General features: G+C 38.4%; 1 protein-coding gene across 1 annotated transcript; it reads left to right on the forward strand.

The window, feature by feature from the left end:
• The first annotated feature begins 241 nt into the window (after nt 1–241).
• On the forward strand, nt 242–20,906 carry TADA1 (transcriptional adaptor 1). Its single transcript, XM_020974635.2, is given in 9 exon segments — nt 242–508; nt 9,990–10,081; nt 10,379–10,444; nt 12,186–12,230; nt 12,233–12,282; nt 14,369–14,578; nt 16,161–16,312; nt 18,771–18,933; nt 19,261–20,906. Coding segments are annotated over 9 exon segments (1,005 nt in total). The 5' UTR covers nt 242–434; the 3' UTR covers nt 19,414–20,906.
• Nucleotides 20,907–20,944: the final 38 nt, after the last annotated feature.

A 20,944-nucleotide genomic window follows, 5' to 3' on the forward strand; every position in this document is an offset into this window, starting at 1 on the left:
ACAAGGGAGAAGATGCTCTAGTTTGGCAGCGCAGAGCGCAATGGCAGCGATCGGCAGCTCCAGCCCCGCAGGCGGCGCTGCAGCATGGGAGAGAGGTTTGCAGGTGGAAGACGAGACGGCAGCGGAGGAAGAGACCGGTAGAGCGAAACAGGTCACGTGATGCGGAGGGGCGAGGAGAGCAGAGAGGACGGGAAACGCACGCACGCACCTACGTACGTACGTACGCGACTGCCTTCCTGCTTCTCGCGAGAAAGGGAGCAAGCTACGAGAACTAAATAAACAAGGGCTTGCTTGCTTGTTCGGCGGGAGGCGGGAGGCGGGAGACGGGAGACGGAAGCTGGAAGCTGCTTCGGCCTCCCGAGCCCCAGTCTCTTCGGATTGTTTGTTGTGGCTGCACACGCGCGGTTGTTCTGCGGTCGGGAGTCAGGGCAGTGATGGCGACCTTTGTGAGCGAGCTGGAGGCGGCCAAGAAGAACCTGAGCGAGGCGCTGGGCGATAACGTGAAGCAGTGAGTACGGCCATTCCTGCGGCTCTCGGATCTCCGAGGCCTGGCCAGGGACCCGTCCTTCCTCACTCCCCTCCCTGCCGCGGGCGCTGCCGACCCCTCCCCTCTGCCCCGGGGCTGCTTGGGCCTCTGGGGAGGGAGGAGGGCGGAGGGCATCTTCTCCGCCCCTCGCGAGTCCTGGCTGCCCCCTCCCTGTGCCCTGTGGGGCCGTCAGCATCTCCATGGCAACGACCTGCAGCATCCCCCTTCCTTCGGTCCCCACCCTCCTGCTGGAGGCCCTAAGGTATTCAGTAAGTGGAATGGCGGGTCCAGACAACAAGACTTAGGCAGCAGCGAGCCTGAGATGAGAAAACCGTTATGGGGCTAGAGAATTAATAATTATTAAGATAGTGCAATTTAAAATAGAACAAAATTGCCAGCAGCTAGCATTTATATAACTCTTTAAGGTTTGCGGAGTACTTTAAAAATAGCTAGCATTTGTATGTATTATAAATACACTTTTACATAAAAGTCAGATGATATATTTGTAAAAAAAAATTGTTTAGTACAGTGCTTGGCACATAATAGGCTCTATATAAATGCTTATTTTCTTTACCCTTATATAGCGCCTTAAGGTTTGCAAAGTGCTTTGATAATAGGTAACATGTTATAAATACACTTTCACATATATATCAAATGAAATAATATTTGTATAAAACGTTTAGTAAAGAGCCTGGCACATAGTAAGCATTATGTAAATGCTTATTTCATTCCCCTTTATGTAGCGCTTTAAGGTATACTTAATAATAGCTAGCACTTATATGTATATTATAAATACACTTTCATATATGTATATTTCAAATGAGATAATATTTGTAAAAGCTCTTAGCACAGTGCTTGGCACACAGTAGGCACAGAATGAATGTTTATTGCCTTCTCCTTCACCCCCCCCATGTCCATCCTTGCCCCCCTGGAGCTTAGAATCAAGCCCTTCTTTTATTCCAAATGCAATATGCCTTTCCATGACTAGGAATATACAGGCATTCCTAAAAGTCTTAGTGCAGTTGAATCATATTTAAGCTTACAACTGCACTAAGACTTTTGAGACAGTCTGCATATGAAGACTTTTTAAAATATAACTTTTTAAATGGTGACCCCATAACGCAAGGAACCAGGAAGTATTGTTCTGTGGAAAGTATTGCTCCCTTGTTCATTTGAATGCGTAAATGAAAGAATTTTTTAAAGAGCATTTTTTCAGTGCTTACTGTAGTTCACATAAGCACAGTGCTGAGGATATTCAAATAGAGCTGTCATGTCATTGATTTGAAAGGCATGTCTGCAATTCTTTTACATATTCTTCCAAAAATTTGCCAAAATGGGTCCCAGTGTTCTTTCCTCTGGCTTTCCTTCGTTCTCCAGACATAGCAAGGAGGGTGTTAGTGGAACACTGTCCATCTCTCATCCTTCACTTCAGCCTAGCTGTGACCAGCACATCCTCTTTTCTTTTCTTCTAAGGTGTGCCAGTGGAGTTGAGGTGTTGCAGTCTGCTGACAGTCACCATGCACCTTCCTCCATTGCTTTTCTGTAGTAACATGCATTTATCAAATGCCTCATGTGTGCCTTGCAATGTGCTGGGGATTCAAACAAAGGTGATTTGAAAAATTAGTCCCTGCACTTGGGGGATTCTTAGGCTGGTGGGATTTTTGTTGTTCCTTCATTTCAGTTGTGTCAGACTCTTCATGACCCCATTTGGGATTTTCTTGGCAAAGATCGTAGAGCGATTTGCCATTTCCTTCTCTAGTTCAGTTTACAGGCAAGGAAACTAAAGCAAACAGGGTTAAGTGACTTTCCCAGAATCACACAGCTAGTGAGTGTCTGAGGCCAGATTTAAATTCATGATGAGTGTTCCTGACTCCAGGCCAGTCACTCTCTCCACTGTGCCACCTAGGTGTTTGGAAGGATGAAGGAAACAGTAGTGTTTAGTATCCGATTGCCATGCTGCCAAAACAGTAGTGAAAAGATGGGCTTTTGCTTGGACTGTTTTTTTGAAAGCAATCTAGCCTGCTTTCATTCTCCTCTTCAACTCTGGGCCTTTGAGCCCAACATAATATACATACATACATACATACACACACACACACACACACACACACACACACACATATACACATATATACACACACATACATATATATGTATGTGTGTGTATACATATATAAACATATCTCTTATCTATACATCAAAATCATTCACAATTCCTTGGAAGATGTAATAATAGAAATTAACATATTAAGTAACTCTGATAATAAATATTAAGGGAGCAGGGAGATGTATGCTTGACAAAGCTATATGCAACAGGTGCACGAGATTAGTTGCAGCAGAATTCAGGGCCAGGGGGCTTCCTTGTACTGGGGATACAAATATAAAAGTGAGAGTCCCTGCCCTCAAGGAGCTTACCTTCAACTAAGGGCAGATCAAGTAAGGATGTTTTGGTCTAAGAAGTCCCAAAGATGATAAGTGAGACAATAGGGCAATTAATTGACTGGCCCTTTCAATGGCTGTGGTAGTGTTATTTTATCACAGTTCTCTGAGCGGAAATTGGAAGGGTGGGAGCAGGATGCAGGTGGTAGGGAACTGAGGGGTTTAACTTCTCCTGGCAGGGTCTCTGGGAGTCTGGTTTGGAGGATGGGCAACAGTGACATGGTGGTAGGAAAACATTAAGAAACTGCTTGAGAGCAGGGACTTGATGATTTTTGTCTTTGTATCCTAGGGCCTAGCCCACTGTCTGGCGTAGTGTACGAAGGTGTTTAACACATGTAATAGACTTTTGTCCGTGGGCAGGTTTATTCACTTAGACTTTGAGCCGGAGTTTCTTCATTTGTAAATTGGGGATGATAACTAAAGTACCTGCTTCACAGGGGCTTTTGTTGTTTTTGCTTAGAAAAGCACCTTATAAAACTTAGTGCCAAATAATTGTGAGTTATTGTTGGCAAAGCCCTGTGCAGTTGCTGACAGTGGGGCAAACATGAGTAATAGGGATTTCTGCCCTCTTGGAGAGAATGTTCAAGTAGGGAATATCAGTTTAAGACACAGACAGACGCAGTACAGAGTAGATCAAGATGAGTGCGCTTTTGTTGTTTTCAGTTGTGTCCTACTCTTCATGACCTCATGAGGGGTTTTCCTGGCAAAGATACAGGAGTAGTTTGCCATTTCCTTCTCCAGTTCATTTTACAGGAAACAGAGGCAGAGTGACTTTTCCAGGATCATACAACTAGTGTCTGAGATGAGTCGACTGGTCTTCATGATTCCAACCTGGCACTCTATGCACTTCGCCACCTAGCGTTGTTCAGTGTATACACAGATAAATAGGAAACGTAGACAAGCTAAGCATTCATTGATTTGAGTGTGTGTTATGGGATACTAATAATTGGGGAGATCAAAAAAGCCTTCTTGAAGGAGGTGGCATTTGACTTGAACCTTGAATGGAGTTAGGGGTTTCATGACCATAAGTAAGGAGCAGGAGAGTCACCCGTGCAAAGGCGATGAAGTTAGAAGATGGAATGTTGTTTATGGGCAGTGTGGAGTAGTTTAGTTTGAGTGCAGAAGGGAAGTAATGTATAATTAACCTGGAAAGATAGACTGGAATCGGTAGGAAAGGATCACTTTTTCTTTTCATACATTTTTTTGTTTTAAACTTAAATACAAAATAAGAAAAGGAAAAAATTGCCATGTACACAGGAGATCATAAGAGAAGATTCAGTATTAAACAGTAAATTTCCATGTCAGGAAAACCTATATAATAAATACTACACATTGTTTTCAAAGCTGCCTAGTTTTTCTTTGATTCTTTGTTGATTTTCTTTTGTTTTCTGCAGTGCACTTTTGACTTTATTGTTTCCCCTCCCCCCCCGACATCCTAAAGAAGGCTACAATTGAGGACGGAGATACACACATACACACACACACACACACACACACACATCTATAAACATACACCTATATAGACATATACACTCCTACACATATAGTTAAGACCATACTATGCTTATTTCCTCCTATCATCTTGTTTCTCTGAAGGTGGATAGAGCCTTCATAAGTCCAAGTCTTTCCGTGTTTTTCTAAATCAGCAATATTCCAACCCAGTCACATCCTGTCTGAGAGATTGTCTGTGAAAATTTTTCCCCCCAATTTACTGCATTCCTTCTATTCTTGGCTATGTAGGTTTTATTTTTATACAAGAAAATTTTAATTTAAAATAATTGAAATTATCCTTTTTATACTTCAACAATACTCTCACCTTATAATACAGTTTAAGGTCTGATACTGCTGAATCTACTTCCTTTACATATTTTTTCCCTGGTTTCTTTGAAGTTCCTTATCATTTGTTCTTCCAAATGAACTTTGTTATTATTTTTTCTAACTCAGTAAAATAATTTTTTAGTAATTTGAGATGACATTGAATAAATAGATTAGGTAAAATTGTCATTTTAAAAATTATATTGGCTTTGCCTGCCTACCTATGAACAATAAATATTACTTCAGTTATTTAGGTCTGAGTTTATTTGTGTAAAAAGTGTTTTATGTTTATGTTTATGTAGCTCCTGTGTCTGTTTTAGCAGGTATACGCTTAGGCATTTTATACTGCCTATGTATTTTAAATGGTCTAAAACAACATTGAGTGATATTGCTGACGCATGATATAGTTTCTCTATTTTTCACTTTTGATTAAATCTATTTTAACTTCAACTTTGAGATCATGATTACTATCCCTGCTTTTGTTTACATACTAAATTCTACTCCTGCCCTTTATTTTATCTTTGTGTGTATCTCATTTTTATGTTGCCTGAAAGCAACATATTATTGAATTCAAATTTTTAATCAGCTATCCGTTTCAGTTTTATGGGTAAATTCATCCCATTCACGTTCTAAGCTACAATTACTTGTCTATTTTCTTCCTATTTTTCCTCCCTATCCTTCTTTCCCTATTCACCCTGTCCTTCTTCACTTCTCTGCTTTACTTTTACTATCTTGTCCTCCTATTCCTTAACCTACCCACCCCTGTAAGAGTCCCTTATCTTCTCCCTCCACCCTATCCCCTTGCCCTCTTATTTCTTTCTGAATTTAGAAGACTTTTGTACCCTTCTCCATGTACATATTGTTCCCTCTTTAACCCATTCCCATTGAGAGTAAGAGGAAGAATTACTTAACAGCTTGAGTACTGTCTCTCAAGGTTGGATGGATCAAGGAGAGCTTCATGAAGAAGCCCATGGTATTTGGGCTGTTCCTTGAAAAATGTGGGGGATTTCCACAGGCATAGTTTGGGAGAAGGCATTCTAGGTGAACTCTGTAATGCAGGAAGGCCTCAGTTTCCCTAGCTTAGGGCCATCTCTGGTGTAATCCAGTTGGGGTAGAGTATGGATTACATGAAAGAAGGTAGCATCAGATAACCTGTAGTTTGTATTCTGTGAGGAGAGGGGGAGGATTGTGCAGAGGATTAATATGATTATAATTGTATATCAGAATTCTGGCAGCTGAGAGTAGGATGGCTTTCGGTGGAGAAAGACTAGTTAGGAGGCAGTTGCAGTAAGTAGCTCATTCAGTAGGTAATGAGGCCTGAAACTTCAAGGACTGTGGCACTGGGAATGTTCACAAGGAGAATATGCAGGATTAAATGAGGGTGGTGTGAGAAAGAACGCAGAGTCAGCATTTTATGGGGAACTGGGGAAAATTGTGGCAAATCAAAAGAAAGGGAATTCAGGAGCAGCAGAAATGATGGGTTTGGTTGTGAATGCGTTGAGTTTGAGGTACCTGTTAGTGGTCCAGGCAGATACACAAATACAGTAAATTTGTTTGTAACTCGTGAGTCCAAGACTGTTAGGCAATGAGTACAGTGGAAAGACTTGAAATGTCAGAAGACCTGGCTTCAAGTCCTGCCACTCTGCAAGCTCTGCCACTTAGGCCTCTGTGAAATGAGGGGGTTTAAAGAGGTGACTTCTAAAGCATTTTCCAGCTCTTAGTCTGTGATTCTGTGATAGAGATGTAGGAGTCATCTACATAAAGTTATTACTTGAAATTATGTGAGTGGGATCTCCGAGAGGGAGAGTTGTGATAAAAGCTCCTTGACCTTTTGTATAGTACATTTGCATAAACATTTTTTCACATCTTGTTCCCTCCTCATCTTGGTCTGTTTAAAATCATTCTCTCCCTTCTCAAGTCATCTGCCATCTCTTTTCTTCCCTTGTGCTCCTCTTTCCCTGTCAGAACTTTCCAGAATTCTTTTAGTGCCTTCTTTGTACCTATTCATTTTGTATTATACTTACCTACATACGTGTCAAGGAGCAGCTACATGGCTCAGTGGATAGAGCTCTGGGCCCGGAGTCAGGAAGATGTAAGTTCAAATCTGGCCTTAGACACTTACTAGGTGCCTGAGCCTGGGCGAGTCACTGGACCTGTTTGCCTTAATCCACTGGAGAAGGCAATGGCAAACCACACCAGTATCTTTGCCAAGAAAACCCCATGGTTGGTATAGTCCGTGGGGTCATGAAGAATTGGACACAACTCAGCAGCAGCAGGAGCAACAGCAATAGACATGTGAAAGTATAACTGTAGTAATACACATGATAAAAGATGGGGCTGGGGCAGCATTTACCTGGTTTACCTGTAATGCAACTAGTGAAGTACAGCCACAGTATCATTTTTGCTATTAGAATAAAAATTTTAAAAGACTCAATGTCAGAGCACAAACTTTAAGTCATTAAATGTTTGGCAGTTGCCGTGTGTCTAAGAACCAAGACTTCCTTACCCCATAGAGGGCCTGGTTTTCCACAAAGCTTTTAACTTCATTAGTAGTTCTAAATTCAGAAGCTCTTCTTTCTCTTGATAGTAGGGACTGAACTGAAATGACAAGTGAGGTGTTCTGAAACTTTTCTAGTTCCTGTACCTCCTGGTTTCATGCTTTATATTCCATATTGAAAGAAATAAGTTCTAGAGTTTTCCGTGCATATACACTTCAGAATCTCACCTAACCCTGTCTTCAGTATGAAAGACATTCTAGAAATTATCATTCATTACACATAAGAAGTAAAATAAAGAGATTGATTTCAGTAGGATAATACAGTTACTTAAATATTCCCAGTGTTTGCTTCTCCGCATCCCCTCTCCTGGCTTTGAATATTCCAGGTTGGGATAGATGATAGATTATACCTAATTTCTCCAGATGTTCTTATTGGTTTAAGAGCCTTTGAACATCTTAGATCACCGTATATTTAAGACTCTGGATGTTATCTGTGGTCTGAGAGGAATGAAGAAATACCTGAACCCTTTATGGTGGAGCCTGTTTCTCTTGCTGGAGTTCTTTCTTGCTTAGGCCTTTTTCTGACCTTGTCTAATCTAAGCTTTTGAGGCAGGCTGCTTTTAAAGTTTTTCTGATTGGTTTACTCAGTTAGCTGTGGCTCCTGGTTAGGGGTGTAATCTGTCCCACCCTCTTTATGTTAACCTTATTATCTGTATCCTTATTGCATTGGTCTTCTTTCTCTTTGTCATTACAAATGAGGCCATGTTTTGTTTCGGAAAGGAACACTAGACTGGGGGTTGAGACTGGTCCCAGTTGAGCAACTCATGTGGCTTTATCTGGGCCTTGGTTTTCTCATCTGTGTAAAGAGGATGTGGGGACTGGACCACCTCTAAGGGCTTTTTTTCAGTCTAAATTTGTGTGATTCTTTATGTTAGTGTCTAAAAATATTGTTCTGGATCCACTGTGGATACTTTGTAACCCAGTGTAGCTGAAAGCAAAAAAAAAAAAGCAAGCCAACTAAACAACCAGTCAGTGTGATATTTTTAGGTACAAATAATGCCATTTTGGAGCATGAGAAAATGAATAGGTAGTCTGTTGTCAGAACTATATGGCAGTGCTATATGGCCCCATCTTTCTTATAAAATTGAGGCAACCTTTTGAGGCCACTAGGAATTGTTTTCTATGGTCTTAACTCCCTTTTTATTGTTTGGTATGAATGGGAGTGGGGATAATTGTCATACTACACCTTTGGTTTTGTTTTGTTTTAATGAAATTTTAGTTATTTCATAGTTTTCCCATCTTTAAAAAAAATTTCATATAAGCTTCTATTGTTGGTGTTTATATTTCCATCAGTTAATGAATAGGAGGTAAAAAGTGGTAAATGGTCCTAAAATACAAATTCAGTTCAACAAACATTTATTAAAAGTTACTACTGTATTCATGCTAGGCACTGGAGAGAAAAAGATAAAAAATTTAGCAATTTCTGCCTTTAAGGAGTTCATGCAGTATGTAAAATCAATGAATATTATTTTTCCATGCATAAAGTGAAGTATGTGGGATTACAAAGGAAACCAATTATATTAGAATAAAGATATATTTTTCACCATCCAAATTCACGGACCTCCAAAATCTATCCATGGACTCCAAGTTAAGATTTTTGATCTAATTTAACCCTGTCATTTTACAGATAAGGAAACTTGGGCCAAGAGAGTGATCTGCCCAAAGTCAGTAAGACGAGGATTTGAACCCATGTTCTCCTTTTTCCAAATGTAGTGTTTTTTCTACTGAAAATGTGACCCTTAATAAGTAAGCACAATTTAAGTTGAGACTAGAAAAAGCGGTAGCAACTGAAGCAATCAGAGAAGGCCTCATGGAGCGGAGCCATGAAGAATAACAACATTCTTAGAGAAAGAAACACATTCAAATTGGGGTCACAGTGGCAGGGCAGTCCAGTCTGGACGGAAGCCAAGTTTGAGTGATACTTTCCTTAGGCTACAAGACAATCCAAGTCCGCTAAATCGCCTTATTACAAATCTTCACACATAACTTTCAGGAGCTGATATAGATATTAGAAAATTGGGTAAGGATCCACTTAAGCTGGGCCACAAATTGCATTTTGGATGAATCTTAGCCTGAACATAAAGAGTAACAACTACCTAAGTTTATAGCTCAGTGGGCATTAACATAAAAATTTTCTCCTGTCACTAAGTTAAACAGATACTACTATTTCTAATAGAAGTCTATAAATTTACTTCTGCTTTTCACTCCTAGGAGCTGACTTTTTTCATTCTTTAAAATAACTTTTACCTGCAGCTCCTTAGGAATTCAGAACTGATTCCTTTGTGGTGTTTTGAAGTCCAGCATTTGAGCTATTCAGCTAAATGCTTGACTGATTTCATTTGGTTTAATCATCACATTTGGATATAAATATTAAATATGGAATATAAAGCATCAGAAAGATGTAAGAGAGTAATAGAATGGCTCTGGCTTTTTGAGAACTAAATACTGTCTTCACTTTTGCTTTTATTTTTTACTCTTTTCCGTAATGTGTCAAGGCCTAACATTTGATAAAAGTCTTCTTCCTGTTGTTTTGAGTTAATTCTTAAGTTCTTTTCCTGGTAATCATAAGATAATACTTTCTAGGGCAGGCAAAACATTAAATCTTGACAAGAATCAAAACCTTCAATTCTTGTCTCCATCCCCTCCATGCAGATATTGGGCTAACCTGAAATTGTGGTTCAAGCAGAAGATCAGCAAAGAAGAATTTGACTTGGAAGCTCATCGGCTCCTCACACAGGAAAATGGTAACCAAAAAAAAGTCTTATAATTATTGGGAAGTTGTTTTTGTTCCCCTTCCCATCCCCAGACAAAAAAGGTACAATAGGCCAAAGTCTGTTTAATGTCACTGCATAAAATTTTAGTTTGCATGTATATATACTTTCAAAATGGGCATTGAGCAAAGAAACTAGAATTGTAATACGTACAGAATCCAAAATTTTTTTACAATCTAGATTTACCTAGTAGTTGCCTTATGTTGTTGTAAATGCTTTTGTATTGGTAGTAGTGTCGTATTTAATTTGTGGCAAACTTTACTTTTCCAGTACATTCCCACAATGATTTCCTCTTGGCTATTCTCACTCGTTGTCAGATTTTGGTTTCTGCACCAGGTAAGCGGGACTTTTTTTTGGAGATGGGTGGAGAGTGGTGAGTGGTGAGCGGCAGTCAGGTAACACACACAATCTAGGAAAATTGTTATTCCCTTGTCATCCTTTCATAGACCTTGCTGTTCCTTGTTTAATGCTCCTGTGTCCTTTGACACCCAAGAAGAAAAATGCTAAGTACAGATTCTGTTAGAGTACTTCTCTTAAATCTAATTCTTCCCCCCACTCCCCCACCCCCTTTTTTTTCTATTTAGTTTCTTACTCCTTTATTTCCTGGACATTAGTTTGTTTAGGTAGATAGTTCCAAAGTGAAGCAGTTAGTGGAGAAGGTAGTATAAGGAGAGTTAGCTGGGGGTGAATCATGCTGTGGTGCAAAGGTTTCAGAAAGGTAAAGAATGAGTGAAGGAGATGGATGTTTGGAGCAGCTCTAGGGCAGGCACAGGTAAAGTGGAAAATAAAAGTGGTAGTGGTCTAGGAGAACCCAAGACTTTCCAGGAGGTTGGGTTTTCACTCGATATCTTCCTTTAATAAAAGTATCCTCATCTGGAGTGTTGTTCAGAGCTGTCAGGTTTGGTACAGACTGCATTCAGTTGGTCAACAAACATTCAGTGAATGCTCAGCAGTGAGGGTACAAAGACAAAAAAGTAGTCGTCTGCCTCTCAAAGAGCTTATACTTAGCTACTGCTTAAGGAGTGTTGGTGGAGACAAACAGCAGTGGCGAAAGAACTGGAAGGTTAATTTTTCCCTTTGAACCTGAAGAGTCTGGGTGGAGAAATGGTGAGCAGTGGTTCCAGATTACTTCAGGTTAAAGTGGCAGATTCTTCTACTGTCCACATTGTTAGGCTGTTTGTATCCTTTTGTCTTTTTATCAGTAAATCAAATATTTGAGAACTGGCATGTCAAAAGCCAAATGCTTCATCCTCTGGAGATTGAGGTTTCATCCCACCTTTCTCCATTGACATCTTCGTTTTTTAGCCATTTTTTACCTTGTACCTCCTCACAAATAGAGGGTAGGGTTAGCTTTCTGGAACTCTGTCTTTGCATCCCATAAAGCTCTGAGGCAGTAGCTCTTCCAAAATTATGTAGAGCTTTTTTTTGTTTGTTTGTCTTTTTACTTTTTGTAAAATGTTGAATCGTTAAAACCATCTTACATAGAGCAAGCTGGCCTACTGGATAAAGAGCTGTCCTCAAAATCAGGAAGATTTGAGTTCGAGTTATACCTCTAATGCATCCTGGCTGTATGATTGTTGACAAGTCATTTAACTATCTGTGCTTTAGGCCAGGGCACCAAATCCCGTCTTCTGTCTATTTTTATACAGCCCAAACTAAGAATGGTTTTTACATTTTAAAATAAAAGTTATAAAAGATAAAAAAAATTTTTTGGAAGGTAAAAATCACTATTTACTCCTTGGTTGTGTAAAAACAGGTGGTGGACAGTTTTGTGGGTCAGGCTTGGCTTGAGTTTGCCAGACCCAGCTCTGGATAGGTTTCTGAGATTACCAATTGCAGAGTAGGTGCCAATCTGGATTGGTAGAGCAATTTTCCTCACCTGGAAGTTATTTCTCTATACTGCTGAAATTACAGGTCCAGAAACTGAGGTCCTGGGAATTAAGTGATTTGGAAAGAGAATTAGAATCTATAGAACCCTTTTTCTTACATGTCTTATATTTCCTAAGAAAAGTATATTTGATTGCTGTTAGTATCTTTATCGTTGTTTATGAATCCATGTTGTTTCCTTACCTTTTAGAGGGTGCTGGGTCTCTACCCTGGACAGGAGGTTCTGCAGCTAAACCGGAAAGCCCAAAGGAAAGAAAAAACTTTCTTCAGTCCGACAGAAATTTGATGTAAGTTATTTTCTGAAATAGCTTGGTTATAATTGCTAACACTGTGATTTAAGTAATATCATTTAATTTTTTTAAGTAGTGAAGTGTCTTTTCAAAGAACAAGTTGTATAAAACACTGACTTTTAGAGAAAGGGATATGCTGCTTTGCTTCATAGTGGCCATTGGTTGTATAAATCCTTGTGTACCCTACATAATGTGTATTTATAATTCTTTTTCCCTATTATTTGCATCCCAGTTTATTATAATCTTTATGTTTATGAATATTTAGTCAGCCAAAAGCAAAGCCTGTTTTCTCTGCTTCCTCTTAAACATTGATTTCTGCATATGTGCCACGTCATACGTCATTATAGGCAAAGGGACCATAAGGACCTAGTCCAACAGTCCCCTTACTTTCAGTGAGGAAATAAGTCTTGATTTGTCTGGTGTTGCAAAGCTAGTTAGTAAGTGATGTGGGATAGAAAACAAATTTCTAGACACCTAAACTTTTGGTCTTTCTCCTGTACTTGGCTTTAGTGTTTTAAGTTCAGTCTTAGCACTCATGTGGTCTTCATGTCTATATTTTGTTTTAGTACTTCAGTATATTCTGTATCTATTTAACATATGTTTCAAGGTATCAGTGTGAATATCTTAGGAGTAATATGCATTCATAATTAACTTCTTTAGGGTAAAAAGTGTTCTATAACTATTTAGTTGTTTCTTTCATAGATTTCAGTCCCAAGTTTTTTTCTCATGCCCCTAGAATAAACATGAACTCTGCCATTTGAACATTTAAACAAAGTCTGCCATTTAAAGTTTTCTCTAATCTGGCTTCATCCTAGCTATCCAGAGTTAAATATTACCCCTCTTCATGTATTCCATATTTCAGCCACAGTGGACTAATTCTGTTCCCTGAATTTGGCTTTCCTTTTTTCATGCTTTCACACAAGCCATTTTTCATGCCTTGAATACATCCCTTATGTCTGCATTTCAGAATCCTCATCAGGACTAAACTAAAGTGTTCCTACTCCACAAAGCCTTCCTTCGTCTTCCCCATCTGCCCTCTCCCCTTCAGCTAGTTGTTGGCATTCTCTTCTTCCTCAATTTCTTTGTACTTTACTTATTTACATATTTTATGCCCTCCCCAATAGAATGTAAGCTTCTTGAAGACTCTCATTTTTATCTGTGTCCCCAGTGCATTGCTTTTATTATGTACTTAGTAAATGTTGGTTGAATTGATTTGACTGTTTCTTCATAGCCCCATAGGTTGTCATCATCAACAAATATTTATATACCCACTCTTCTATCTTTTAAATCAGGAGTTCTTATCCTGGGGTCTCTGAACTTTATTTGAATATATTGGCATATATTGAAATTATATTAGATAGAATTGATTTCCTTTGTATTCCTATGCATTTATGCATTTAAGAACATTATCTTGAGAAAGGTTCACCATACCACCAAAGAGGTCATGACAGATATAAAAGATTAAGAACCCAAGATTTGAATAGTGGCTTCATGTTTCTTCAGCATTTGTCACCAAGTCTGTTTCATTGGTTATCCAGGCACTTCTGGTATTTAATGAAAGCATTGATAATGCATATATATTCTTGAGATTTAGTTAACCTAGTTGCAGACATACAGACTTAATTTAGGAAAAATATTCTTGTCATTTCAGTTCAGAATCCTTTTATGTACGTCTCATATCTTGCTACCTATAATTATTTTCTAGTGGAAGGCCTTGCCTGCTATAGACACGAAATAATAATTGAATTTGAGTTGCTAGCCATCTGACTAAGATAGAACCTCCTATAATGTATGCCCGTTGTTTTTTTTTAAATTTTCATTTATGTTTCATAAAGTGCTATGTTTATTTCTAAGCTAGAATGACCAAGTGGATTCATGCCTTTACTGTTGCTATGAAGCGATGGATTCTGCATGTATTATTCTTTTAGTTTTCCTTTGGACATATGTGGCTATAATTGGTACAGTGGAACACTTGAGTCCCTTTAAAATACAGATGGAACTTATGTTGGCCAGTTCTGTTTGTGCTTTGTTCTAATTGCCATAATCACCGTTATGAGTAATAACATCTGTTCTTACCCCACAGCATAGATTCCAGCCTCAGAATCCTCTATCAGGCGCCCAGCAGTTTGTGGCAAAAGATCCACAAGATGATGATGATTTGAAACTTTGTTCTCATACTATGATGCTTCCTACTCGGGGCCAGCTGGAAGGTAGAATGATAGTAACTGCGTATGAGCATGGGCTGGACAATGTCACTGAAGAGGCAGTGACTGCTGTTGTATATGCAGTGGAGGTTAGTGGTTGTCATAAGATAATGTATCCCATATTTTAATACGAAGAGTGTTTGTAGGATAAGATGATATTACAGAGTAAAACATAAAACTGCCTCCTTAATTTCTGATTTCTAAGAATTAAAATCCTTCTTATTACCGTATCATGGGTCAAGGAACATATCTTTATTCCTAATGATAATGTTTAAAAGATTTCTGTACATTTTTAGAAAGATTGCTTTCAAGAGAAGCATTTATTCTTGATTAATTCCTGATTTTGAATCAGGAATCTTAACATTTAGTATCTTTGAGAATGGTTATCCCTGGAAAAGTACAGAATTAGGAATTAGAAGATCCCTATTCTGGTCTCAGCTCCTCTGCTTTTTGAGCTCTTTGCCCTTGGGCAGAATCCTGTAATCTTTCTGAACCTCCATTTTCTTGTCTTTGATATGGAGATAAGAAAATTTGCAGGGTTGTTGTGAGGCCAAATGGAAGAATTTTGTGAAAATGCAAGTGGTTAAAAGGCTGTACAGACCTGTAGGTGGTGATGCAGAGGACTAAAGAGGTGGTTAGCCCATCTTTTTTGACCTGGTCACATTGTTGAGTGCCTTGCACACGGTAGATGTGTTACACATTTATTGAATGTCCTGATTTGATTAGTCAGTTTTTACCTACGTTAATCTCTAGATCTTTTTGGTATGCCTTTCATTCTTTAATAGAAATTACATGGTAGATATGGCCATAATTGTGAACTTCAGATAGATTTTGAGGATTTCATTAACCTCTCTTTTAGTTGAGATCTTCTAGCAATAATAGGCCACCCTCATAAAAAGGATTGTAAAACAACATATTTAAGGTTTTAAATGGCGTTTGGTTTTGTATGTGTCGTAGTGCGACTGAATTACCATTTGAGGGGCATGACTGGTCAGGTTCTGAAATGAAGCTTTGCTTTGAAAATATTTCCTTATTGCTAGTGGGGAAAATGCAATTTAATTTTCATTAGGACTTTATCTTTTGCTCATTTCCTTTTGACTCTCATTTGTGTTAAAATATAGATAAAATTCAGTGGTATTTTGCTAAAAGTTTTTCCATACTGTGGAATTGGCTACTTAATCCTGATTTAGAAGTCTTGTTGTTTGAACTAACCATACTTACACATGAAAAGAAAAATATATATGTATAAAGAAAAGTTTTAGGCCAGATTCATTTCTGGATTTTTAGAGTATTTAGTCCTATAATAAGGTTGGCTCACCCTATGTGGACTTAGATTTGGGAGAAAGGATAAAATTAAATTTTTAAGGTTGTTGCTATTATTTTATTGTAGTTCTTTGAAAATCAGATTTTGTACAGAGTAAGCCAACTTCAGAATAAGGTTAAAGAAAAAAAGAGATTTTCATTATTCCTTTTCCCGTACACTCTCCAACTGCTTTCATTGTTGCCCCTGTGACCAGTCCCATGAATTTTCACATTATTCCCAACTTGAATTAGTCTGTACTGTACTTCACATCTAATAAATTCTAATAGCAGTTAAGAGGTCAGTGAAAGTTTTATGATTTCCTTTTGGAGAGAATTAGAAGTTATATGTTTATTTTTTTTTCTTTATAGAATCACCTTAAAGATATTCTGACATCAGTGGTATCAAGAAGAAAAGCCTACCGTTTACGAGATGGTCATTTTAAATATGCATTTGGTAGCAATGTGAATCCACAGCCTTACCTAAAGAATAGCGTTGTAGCGTACAATAACTTAGTTGAATGGTAAGTGGAATTTTGGATGATGATTGCCTATTTTTAAGGTCTCTCGTTATTCAATGACTAAGAGATAAATGACTAGCTCTTAAAAGATAAATGATTATTTAATTATCCTGTCCAGACAGAGTGCTTTGGACAACTCTCACTTAATCTATGTTTCTTTTTCATCCTTTTGTTTTATTCAGTAGTGTAATTCAGAATTCTTACATTTGGTGTGATGTTATGGAGTTTGACTGCTGCAGTGATATGGTACCTGTGGTGTGCATCCCCTCTATCCCCTTCCTCTCCAAAGTATTTGGAGTGGAATGGAGGGTCTTTCTTAGAATTCATACCCTGTTGGATATCCAGGGCAGTTACTTCCAAGCTGGCAGAAATTTCAGCGTCCTGACCCTATAAGATTGGTTTGGTTTCTGGGATTAGAGTGATAGGGACATCCCCACTTTTTACCTTGTATTCCTGTCCTTTGCATTGTTACTGGCTTCAAACTGCTTTATCAAATTAATTATGCTTATGCATCTGTTCCTTTAGACACAATTTTTTTTTTCTGGGACCCATTGAAAGTTTTCTTTCTTATATCTCAGTCCAACTACTATCTCTGCATACCCCCCCCCCAAAGTGATACATTTTCTCAGCTGTTGGAAAAAAGAAATTGTAGTATTTTCTTTCTTTTTTATATATATATCAGTTTTAGAAAAAGCTAGGTTTCTACCTGAGCACTGATCTTTTTCTCTGTAGTGTTCAAATTCAGGGAAGGAAAAAATGGGTGGATGAAAAGAACAAGATGCTATGAAGCAGAAATAAGGCAAAGCAGAGAATAAGGTTATGAAAAAGATGAGTGCAGGAGAGTGTGATAGAGATGATAGAATTGAAAGGATGTGTCCAACCAATACCTTTTTAGAGGGATAGAATTGAAAGGATGTGTCCAACCAATACCTTTTTAGAGGCACCATCTTGGATACAGCAGAAAATTTAGATTCTTTTAAATATTGTAGTTTCTTCTGAATCTCAATTCTTAGATTACTCTTTTGATCCTCATCTGGCAGCAAGTGGTGTCCATCTTAGTTTAGCCTTTTAAGAAATTTCTAATTAATTTCTAAGCTCTTCTTTTTCCTCTATGGAAAAAGCACCACTCCCCAACTTACATATGAGACCAGTGGCCCTGGAGAGGGCAGTGTTCTCCTTCTTTTCCCCAACCAGTCCCTGTTGTGGCTTTACTTTGAGCTGCTTGTCAGAATGACAGGGCTATTTGGTGATTGTTGAACTGACCTCTGTGTTGGAATTGTTTTACTCAATCATCTGAAGAGGGACTCAAACTTCCCAGTCTCAAGTATATTTCTTGTTTGCCCCTCTGAATATAATTAGAATGATCTCTACTATATGCAGAATGCAAAAATTGTGCCTGTGTTAAGTATAATGAGTACTTACAGTCCCTTAGTCTCTCTTTTGCATAGTACCCAAGGGCCATGATGAATCTGTTTTTCTTGGCCCTTATTTCTAATCACAGAAAGTCCTGAAGTATTTTCTGTAGTTGTACAGCCAGCCATCTTTGATTTCTTCGGTTCATCTTATTTTCAACTCCTATTTATTCCATTTCTATAATCTGGATTACAAGCTAATAGAAGGGTGAGGACTGAATTTTATATTGCTTTATAAATGTCACAGGGCTCAGCTCAATGTCTTGTCCTTACTAGGACCCCAGTGAACACTGATTTAAAGTGCAAGTTAAAGGTACAATTCTATTCAGAGTACTGTACCAAATAGGTTAAATAGAATAGGTAGGGTTCATACTTTACAAGCAACTGTTATCTAATAGCCGCAAAAAAACATTGAAAAAGTTAATAGAACCTGGTAGAGAAATCTAATTTGAGGAGGCATAAGAACTATTGCAGTGGCCTAAAAGCTGCACGGAGAGCCTCCTGAGTCTGGCAGGCAGCTGCTTCAAAATAGAACTATCTAGGTCTTCCTATCTATGGCCTGTTCAAGTGTACACGAATTAAATAGGGAGATTGGCTCGCCAGAGTATGTTAAAGATGCTTTTAAAATGAAGAATAAAGTATAAGAAGTGCACACAGATCTCATTTGCTCAAGTGACTGTACTAAATAGAGTCTTTGTGATAGGTAGGGCTCTTACATGTCAGGCATCAGTAATTTAATAGAGCTGCACACAGTATTTTTGTGTTATTACTAACAGAGTTAACAGATGGAAACAGAGAAAACTAACTTGGATCAGAAGACACTCTTGCACTGACCTAAAAACAGCTGCACTGAAGAGCTTTCCTAGCCTGACAGGCAGTTGCTTAAAAATGTCTATCAATCGAGCCTATTCAAGTTCACACAAATTAAATAGAAAGGAGATTGGTTCTGCTTGTAAAGTGAAGAATAATGTTTAAAAAGCAAACTTGTATCCTATTCGAATGCTCAAGTGGCTGCATCTCTGTTGAGGAATGCTTTGATTTTGTTTCAGCCCACCAGCGTATTCAGTTCCTTCTGCTGGTCAGAATCCAGCTTCCCACCCGCCTCCTGATGATGCAGAACAGCAGGCAGCTCTCCTGTTAGCCTGCTCAGGGGATGCTTTGCCAGCTTCGCTGCCTCCTGTGAACATGTATGACCTTTTTGAAGCACTACAGGTAAGTCAGGGCCTGCTTAATACTGATAGAGATTTAAGAATCCTGTAAGCTTAAAAAAAGCCTTTTTAGTAACCTTCCACATTGACCAGGTGTCAGGTGTGTTATAGAAGAAACCCTGCTCGGAAGCTGTTGCCAATGCCAAGATTCTTTGATATAGCTAAGGAAATGTTATGTTTATCAAGTTTTCAGATTTAAAAATTATTAGTGATAACACTAATGGTCTGTTTATTCCTGGTTCTGGTTTGAGTCTGTATTAATTTGTGTAGTATTTGTGAGTCCTTTGTTTTGTCTTTAATGTATTAGGAATATTTTACATTTCTATTACAGGTCCACAGAGAAGTGATTCCTACACATACAGTATATGCCCTGAACATTGAAAGGATCATCATGAAACTCTGGCATCCAAATCATGAAGAGCTTCAACAGGACAAAATTCATCGGCAACGTTTGGCAACTAGGGAGGGGCTGCTGCTCTGCTGATGTAGCAGTTGAGATCTGAGGGTGTTGAACTCTTAGCAAATTGATGTCAGAGAACTGAATTTTTTGTGTCTACATTTCAAGGGTGAAATGTGCAATGCATAACCACTTCCTATGGAAATGACTTGTGTTAATGTATTTATGTGCTACTATGAAGCCATAGTATAAACTTGACCTTTGTTAATGATCCAACTCTTCCTGATAGCATCCCCCTTGCCCAAAGCAGATGCTGTTTCTGCTATAGGGATTCAAAGCTGATTCACTTGTGAGAAATTTAGTACCAAGGACTAGCTGGAATGTAGCCTTGGGGCCTGCAGCTATTTTGCCTGGTTTGTGTGAGTAATTGTCTTTGAAGAGCTTTTATGTACCCTCTCTTCTATGATCAGAAGAAAGATCCAGGTGTTGAGTGAAGGACTGTTGATCCACATTCCAGCAGAAACAATGTGGGCACTTTCAGAAATCAAAAAAACCACTTCAGTGCTACATTTAAATGATGTAAATGGTCTCTTAATAACCCAGTTATTTCAGCTCCATAGAACCATAACTTAGTATTGCTGCAGATGGCTATATGCCTTTTCTTTGCATTAAAAAAATCTACTCTTCAGGAATGCAATAATAAACACAAAATTACTTCCATAATTGATATTTCTCCATAGAGCTAGTCTTCTTGCCAAGTCCTTAGGACCACCATTTTGTCACACACACACACAAAATTATCTGTGCTTAATAATTGGATCTCCTTGATTTAAAGTTATGTGGCTTTAGTTAGAATAACATCTGGTCGTGTCTCTAATGCCCCTGGAGACTGGTATTACTAACAATTGAAGTGATATATGCTGTATGCATACACACACATATGTATACATGTGCATATGTTACCTATAAATGTTCTTACGACGAAGTAGTTTTATCCTTTGATGTTACAAATTGGGATTTGAAGAAAAAAGGAATTCTTTCAAAAATAATTACAAATATTGCCCTCCATAGGGCTGAATATGACATGAAAAACTGCTTTTTGTGTTCTCAGCAGAACTTTAAAAGTCGCATATGAGAAGGTTTTGTGATGTTCAAAGTAAATGCTATGTTTCAGGACAATCTGTATGCAAAATGAACTTTTTAGTACAACTGTGAAAAGCCCTTTTCAGTTGGGATAGGAGAACACTCCGTTTCTGGGGTTTTAGAAGTTTTGTTTTTTTTTAACTGATATACCTATCTAAACTTTTTTCTTCCCTTGAATGGCTATAGTTGAATAGCTAGAACTGAACAAGAGTTAACAATTTTTTCCAGTGTTTTAGTACTGTTGTTGATGGTTAGCAGAGTTAAAAACCTTGTCTAAGAGGCTTCTAATTCATTCTGAGGGTAGTGTATAGCTTGTAGTAGGGCTGGACACTTGATGGATAATGGGAAGAAGCCTAATTCAAGGTTTCTATGTTTTGTCAATGGGAGGACCATGCACAGATGGGTTTTTATAGGTCATTAAACTGGTTCATTGATTATTTCTCAGTTTTTTTCATTGACATTTAGAAAAATCAAA

Source organism: Phascolarctos cinereus, unplaced genomic scaffold, assembly GCF_003287225.1.
Source record: "Phascolarctos cinereus isolate Bilbo 61053 unplaced genomic scaffold, phaCin_HiC Scaffold_5;HRSCAF=322, whole genome shotgun sequence".
Classification (NCBI taxonomy): Eukaryota; Metazoa; Chordata; class Mammalia; order Diprotodontia; family Phascolarctidae; genus Phascolarctos; species Phascolarctos cinereus.